The sequence below is a fragment of the Xiphophorus maculatus genome, chromosome 10 (genome assembly GCF_002775205.1).
Source record: "Xiphophorus maculatus strain JP 163 A chromosome 10, X_maculatus-5.0-male, whole genome shotgun sequence".
Lineage (NCBI taxonomy): Eukaryota > Metazoa > Chordata > Actinopteri > Cyprinodontiformes > Poeciliidae > Xiphophorus > Xiphophorus maculatus.
The window spans coordinates 12,851,144-12,858,394 of NC_036452.1; the positions used below are offsets into that span (position 1 = coordinate 12,851,144).

The window sequence follows — 7,251 nt, forward strand, 5'->3', positions numbered from 1 at the left end:
CGATCCACGGAGGCAGGAAAAAACAAACCTCCACTCAGCAGTTTTTGTACAATAGAATGAGCTCAACATTAGACGAGTCAGTTGAGACTCACATGTGGCTCCATTACACTGAATTCTTTACCAATAAACAATGCAGAAACTCATCTGGGCTACAGTCAGTCACTTCAGGGAAAAACGGAAAAGTGGTATGAACACGATAAAAACAAGATACAAGTCAGATCATGAAAACAAAACAGTTTGACATGTATGGCACAGGAATTCTTCATGATCAAACAACAGAAAGAAGGTCTTAACTGTGGGGCAGAAGGTATTTAGGCATGGGTTTCAACATTTTTTTGTAAATAGTGATCTGGAAGCTATGACATGTGTTTGTATTCAGTTCCAATTGAGTAAATACTCTGCAGAACAACCTTTTGTTTCACTTACAGCTATAAGTGTTACACACTTTATCTCTATTACCTTTTGCAAAAAGCTGAAACTAAATCACATTTAAAGAGCATTTGTAAGCAGTGGTAGATTCCACTGAAGCTCATCCCCATCTATTTTTAATTAAATAAATTAAATGTTCCCACCACACAATGCTGCCTCCACTAATTTTTTGGGGGGCATGGTGTGTTTAGGTGATGTGAAGTAGGGGGTTAATAAAAGGTAAATTTGCAAAGAACATGATATGCAGTCATATGTCCACTAATCCCCTGTGAGCTGGATGTTTGATGCTCCTCCAAAGTTACTACACGAATCCTTGCTTCTTCTCTGATTAGCTTGTCAGCTTGGGTGAATTGCACTTCATCAAACCTCTGAGGCCTACTCAGGACAGCTGTATGTATACTTACATAAATGTTCAATAGTGAGAATATTAAACAGTAAATAGGTGATCCTTTAAGCCAATTTGTTCTACTGGATTTTATTTACAAGTATCAGTGGAAAGAGGCCTGAATACAAATGGTAGTAACATTTTTCATTTATATTGAATATTTGGGATATTAGACTGTCATTTGGTTGGTTTGTATCATTCCTTAACCTTATTGAAATTTATATGAACCTCAGTATTCTATTTAGCACTATTGCAAAATTACAAGCCAATCTCTAACCATCCATTCATCAGCAAAGTGTTTAAAAAATGTGTGTTTTAAAAAGCTTTCTAACAGTGATCAACAGTTTTGATGTCTTTTAGTCTGGTTTCTGTGCTCACCAGAGTACGTAGACTGCCCTTGTGAAAGTGTTTAATGACATTCACATAAATACAGACCGAGAAAGAACCACAGTGTTGCTTCTGCATGACATTTAACACGGCATTTGACACTGTAGTCCATGATATATCATTGAAGCGACTGGTGCTCCATTTATTTAATATCTACATCCTCCTGCTAGCTCAAATTAGTTACCATAACTAATCTCATGGTAACTAATAAGATAAGTTACCATGCAGATGGTACACAGTGCTAGACTACAATGTCACCAGGTGAATAAGAACACATTAAAATTCTGAGCAGATGCATAGAACAAACCCATGAGTGGACATGCAATAGCTTTCTTCAGCTGAACAGAAAGTAACTGGACAAAGACCTGAACTTTCAGAGACACATAAAGAAAATTACAAAGTCTGCCTTCTGTCACCAAGTGAACATTTCAATTATTAAACAACTAATGTCCCAGCAATATCTAGAGAAACTCATCTGTAAGTTTATCTTCAGTCAAATTGATCCCTGCAACAGTGGGGATCACAAAGGTCAGACAGTGGCAGCTGATCCAGAGCGCTGCTACTTGTGTTCTCACTAAAACTAGGAAAGTAGAGCAACACAATGCCAGTTCTAAAGTCTGTACACTGGCTCCCTGTGATTCAGAGAATAGAATTTGAAAGTTGCCTTTGATTGATAACAACAGTAACGTCACAGACTGTAGAGGGCATTTCTACCTGTAATGGTTTTCTTTTACTTTGCCACTGCAATGTTGTTCTGTCTCATTTGCGTTTTTTATTTTTGTTTTAATCATGAAAAACACTTTGGATTGCCTTGTTGCTGAAAATGTCCCATGTACATAAATAGCCTTGTTCTAAAATTTCATTGTAACCCTAAGGAGGTTGAAAACTGAAACTACAGTTAAGATGTAGATGGGTAAATGGATACATGAAGCCAGTTTGCTTTGATGGGAAGGAAAGTGAAATAGACTTTGAAAAGACAATAGTTGGGGGTTTCCCACCAAACAAGTGACTGACTGCACTTGGATGGCATGTTTTTTTTTACACAAAGAAGAAGTAATTTTCACCTGCTGAGACACACCATCCTTCGCACCTACACCCCATGGCCATGAGTGCACATCTCAGAGGATCCGAGAATTGAAACTAGCAGTAAGAGAAGATAAAAAACATGTTTCCTTTCTCTGTCTCATTCTGCAACTTTCTAAACACCAAAAGAGACAAAAATCCAATTTGGATGAGCTTATATGAGAAGAACAGAAAATAAATAATTGCAGTTCCTAATAAGACAGAATAAATATTATGTTCCCGACTGATGGTAAAACATTACTTTAGTGCTTTTAATCAAAGCTACTGAGCCACAGACACTAAACCCAATGAGTTTGTGGGAAAACACAAATTCAGCATGCCAACATTTGGGAATTCTTCCTACTACAATACTAAAACAACAGCTGTGACAACTTAAAGTCTTTATTCTAAAATTAACTATACTGCAGCCAAATATGAGAAACAATGCAATTATGTTTCCTATTCAGAACTCAAAGTGCAGTTTAAGAGAAAAGATTCAAAACATCAAACATCAAAGTTATACAGGTTCATCTCAAAGTTATCAGTGACAAAGTTTATTTATTTAGTAAGTCAATTCAAAAAGGGAAACTTCTTTATTCTACAGCGTCTGAAATTCCCATCAGTTTTAGGTATAGGTTTTGTTAAATAAGTAAGAAGTACATATTACTCAAAAGTAAATGTCTACTTTACAAATCCCGTGCAGTCTGTCCTAGCCTTACTCAACACAGGATTGTGAGTCCATGAAAAGAATTTGAGTTTTATAGTTAAAAAAAAATCCAAGACATAATGTCCAACGCTGAGTTAAGAGTAAGAGATTCATTGCAGCGTGTGATACTATACTGGAATGTCCAGTAAAGGCTTTGCTTGGTGGAGTCAGCCTGGGTTGTCTTCTATTCAAGATCATAGTTCATACATTACAAACAGAAACTAGAAGAATGACCAGTAGATAAAGAGGGTTTCTAATTCAGCTCACTCACTCAGCTCTGAAAGTTATGAGTATAACATTTTGTTCATTAAAGCAAACTCACTTCCTGAATTACAAGTCCTCTTTCACTCTACTTTTTGGTCTAGTGCAACATGTAATGCACATATTTGTTTCCCGCACTGCAAAGAGCTCACTTTACATCACCAGTGATTAAATATAAGCAGTCTGTTCTGCCTTGATAGTGTCAGAACATGTGGGTTTAGGAAGTTGATGAGTAAGGAGCTGATTTCCTGTGGCTTTGTCATGCAGACTATAATTAAGCTGGTGCAGTTTGTTTTTTTGATTCCTGTGAAAATACACTTTAATTTAAAATGTGGAACCTTGAAACTATTTGAAAAAACATGTCTGAATATTGGAAGGCCACAAAACCCAAGTTCTGGAGACTCCTGAGCCAACGTGCTGCAGAAATCACCTTAAATGTCACTTATTCTCAGTGGGATGAAACTACTCACACCAAGGGAAGCTGGGCTGTAACTTTAAGAAAATTAAAGAGATATATTTAAATATTCATGGGACTAAAAATGTTCATGGTTTGAGCTTTAGTCATCCAAAAATCAATCCCAGTCCACAGAAAGGGCGTGTGAAATATTCCTGCTACAGCATGTGGAGATGGGAATCAGTTTAACTCCCATGGCAGCATTTCCCACAAGTATGGCTTAATGCTCTTTAGTGGTGAAATGCCATAAGAAGGTCTTTAAGAGAGCTCACAAAGCTTGCAGCTCATAATTTATGACAAGTTTTTAGGTCTATATCACAAAATAAATTATTCACCCTCTTTGATGATTACCTCATGTGAATACTAGAAGTTCAGAGGCTTTGTGGGAAATTGTACAGTTATTAATGGTAAGTTTAATCTACTTACCATTCCCTAATGTTCCTTTTTGCAAACTCAAAGAGGAACATTAGGGAGCTACAGGAGCACAATAGGATTCTCATTCAAACTTGTTCAATTAATCATCCAATTATCAGGTGGGAGAATTTGTCCACATGGCAACTGTTAATTGATTACTCCATAAACAACCAAATAGCTACAAGAAATGTTGTTTGAGGTTTGAAATAAGTTATGGGACCCACCAAAGGTAAAAAAGTCATCTGGACAGAGTAGACCAAGACTTAACTTTTAAGTCTACATGATGGATTATATGAGTGGTGGAAAACCAACACAATGAACCCACCACAGCAAGACATGGTAGTAGCATCATGTCATGGAAACACTGGAATTTAACAGGGACAAACAAGCTGGGCAGGGTTAAAACAGAACGCTTCAAATAAAAGACATTTCAAGTGTTAAAGTGGTCCAGTCAAAGTTCAGACCTTAATGAGGCTGATAATCTGAGGTAAGACTTGAAAATGCTGGTCTACAGGTACTGGATGGAAATGTCACAACTATCAGACTGAGAACTAGGTATCAATTACTTTCCATTGTTAAATCAAGACACTCTTTTGTATCAGACTGTCACATTAAATACCTATAAAATACTAAGGAATTTGTGGTTAACAACGTAGAAAAGTTAGAGGTAAGAAAAATCTTTGAATTTTCTGTATCAAATAACAATCTCCTATAAACTCAAGAGTTGTGTAGCTACCCCACTCACTCCGTAATCCCAAAGATATGCCCACAACCGATATTTTGAGTCCCACTTGTATCTCATTTTTGCTCTACTGACCTGCTGGTAGTTCTCATCTTCCGGCTGGAAGCTCTTGTCAGTGGGCTGAAATCTAAGGTTGATGTGGGGAAAATTGTGAAGCCAGTAAGTCCACCAGGGCGCAATGTAATCCACTCGAGTCAAAGACATCCCTGACCGGACTGGGAATAAAAAAAAAAAGTTGGGCTGCAGCCTGGATGATTAGCCTCTCTCTCAATCCTTGAAGCGGGCGGTCTGGTCTGCAGCCCCGAGATCTTAATCAAGTCTCACATGAAACAAAGACAAAGATATAAGCATGCTCAGTTTAACCAGCAACTCCAGCCTAAAGAGAGGGGAATAAAGAAAACATGGGCTGAAATACAAATCCAGCTCAGGCGGCAGGGGTGACGTAAACTGAAGCCCGGGGAGGATTTTTTAAATCTTCCTTTCAAAAGAATCCAGTCACTCTGCACTCATGTCTCCGTGTCCGAGGATCTTCACACACTATCCGACCGACAGCTGCTCCAAACAGCACTGTCAGCAACGGGAGCGCGCACTGATAGTGAGGGACAAGAAGCGACACGGGAGCGCGCAGACCTCAGTCTCTGCAAGAGCAGTTAATGACCTGATCTCTAGAAAATAACTATATATTAAACCCACGGCTAAACGGTTATTAAACTATTATGGATTAGTTTGTGCCGTTATACGGTCGCTTTATTTGTTCATGTGGATTTAATATCTACACTGCCATCTAGCGGTCAATTGAGATACTTACAAGGAGAGGCGCTTCCAGAAGGCGATGGCAAAGGTGGACAGATGGGGTGTCTAGAAAGTTTCGGGGTGGGACACCAAAACCAATATAAAATAAATTTTCAATTTATTGTGATCCTGCTGAGCCAGAAATAAATGATGGATTAAAAAGTGACATTAAATAAAGATAATTAAAATTAACTCATTCATGTTGTTAGCTTTTCTTTTTAAGTAGATTCATAAAAAGACAAGTTTAGTAAATACTTGTTGGTCAGGGAAGGTCTGGTAAATTTTGGGGTGGTGTGGCATGGTGACAGGAATCAGAAACCCATGATTCTCCAATATTTTATCGTTCAGATACCAAAAATGAGCAGTTTAGGAAAATTAATCAAGTGTAGAAAAACACTGAATGAATAACTTGTTTCTAAAGTTGTGCAATATTTACAGAAACACAAGCTGCTAGCAGAACCCCAACAACTAGACTAACTACACATCAGGAAGTAGGCTTTTTACTGAAATGTTGTTCAACACAAATTTAGTTTCATAGCAATTGTTCATAGTTTGTGCATCACCTCTGATAACACGTGTTGCATATTTTAGAGATTTGATAATTTGTAAAGGCATCAAGACTCCATCAGAGTCAATATCAACAAGGTGCAAAGGGCCAAATATCCCTTTTGACTGTATGGAACATTTATCCTCCAGACCCTGTTGCCATGCACCAGCTTGTTGAAAAAGTGAACAGTGCTTCACATAAGCTGTTTGGAAGCATAAAGCTGCAAAAACCCGTTTCACAAGTTTCCACAAGCATGTATGTTCAGCAGTCAACTGCAGGTTAAGCAGCCAGCCAAACCAATGCACCAGTTAATTACTTATCACCAGTCCATTTATGATCAGAAAAGTAGACTTGGTCTGGTATTTATCACATTTACTTTAAACATAGGGGTCTACTTGAGTCTTTATCAAAATTATTTTATCAAAAATTCAGCAGCAGGAATAAATGTATCATCTCGGACCATGGTGTACTTTGAGATAAATTTGTAAATACTGCGAGTTAAAGTCTGAAAACAATAAGGATGTCTTTTGCATACATCTGCACCTTCTTTTAAGGAATATCAACTTTTAAATGCAAATATTTACTGTACAAGTCTAACAAAAACACCAATAGGAAAATTTTGAAAACATTAACTCAACACCTTAACCCTCTATGGCATGGCGTTGCCCTCAGGCAACAAACCACATAGCTGTACCTCACATTGCTCCTTTATTTTATTTTTTGGGGGGCATGATTTTTGACATATTTTTGTCCAAAAAATAGTTCTTTTATGAATATAGTTTTTGTTTGATTTGTATTTCATTTCTCATAATCAGTGTAGACAATCTTGGTGTTCTAGACCAATGTTACCCTGAGGCAACAAACCCAAATCTGGTTCCAGGAGGTGTCAGAGTCCGATTTTATGATTGACATGTAATTAGGGACCACCAAGCTCCCAAAGAATGCAGGAAAATATTTCTTCCCCACAAAAATAAAAAGTCATGCCATAGAGGGTTAATCTTGTTAACATGACCGTGACTGGAGATATTTAACATAAAGTATGCTAAAAAGGTAAAAAAACACACACACAAAG

General features: G+C 37.5%; 1 protein-coding gene across 2 annotated transcripts in view; it reads right to left on the minus strand.

Moving 5' to 3' along the window:
- ttyh2 (tweety family member 2) overlaps window positions 1–5,418 on the minus strand; it is a 55,391-nt gene extending 49,973 nt beyond the window's left edge. Inside the window, exon 1 of one of the 2 annotated variants that reach the window (XM_014471794.2) lies at window positions 4,916–5,418. In XM_014471794.2, coding sequence (XP_014327280.1) covers window positions 4,916–5,044 — 129 coding nt within the window. In that variant the 5' untranslated portion in view covers window positions 5,045–5,418. The remainder of the gene's footprint in view (window positions 1–4,915) is intronic. The other variant, XM_023341621.1, reaches the window with a different exon arrangement.
- Between the last annotated feature and the right edge of the window lie 1,833 nt (window positions 5,419–7,251).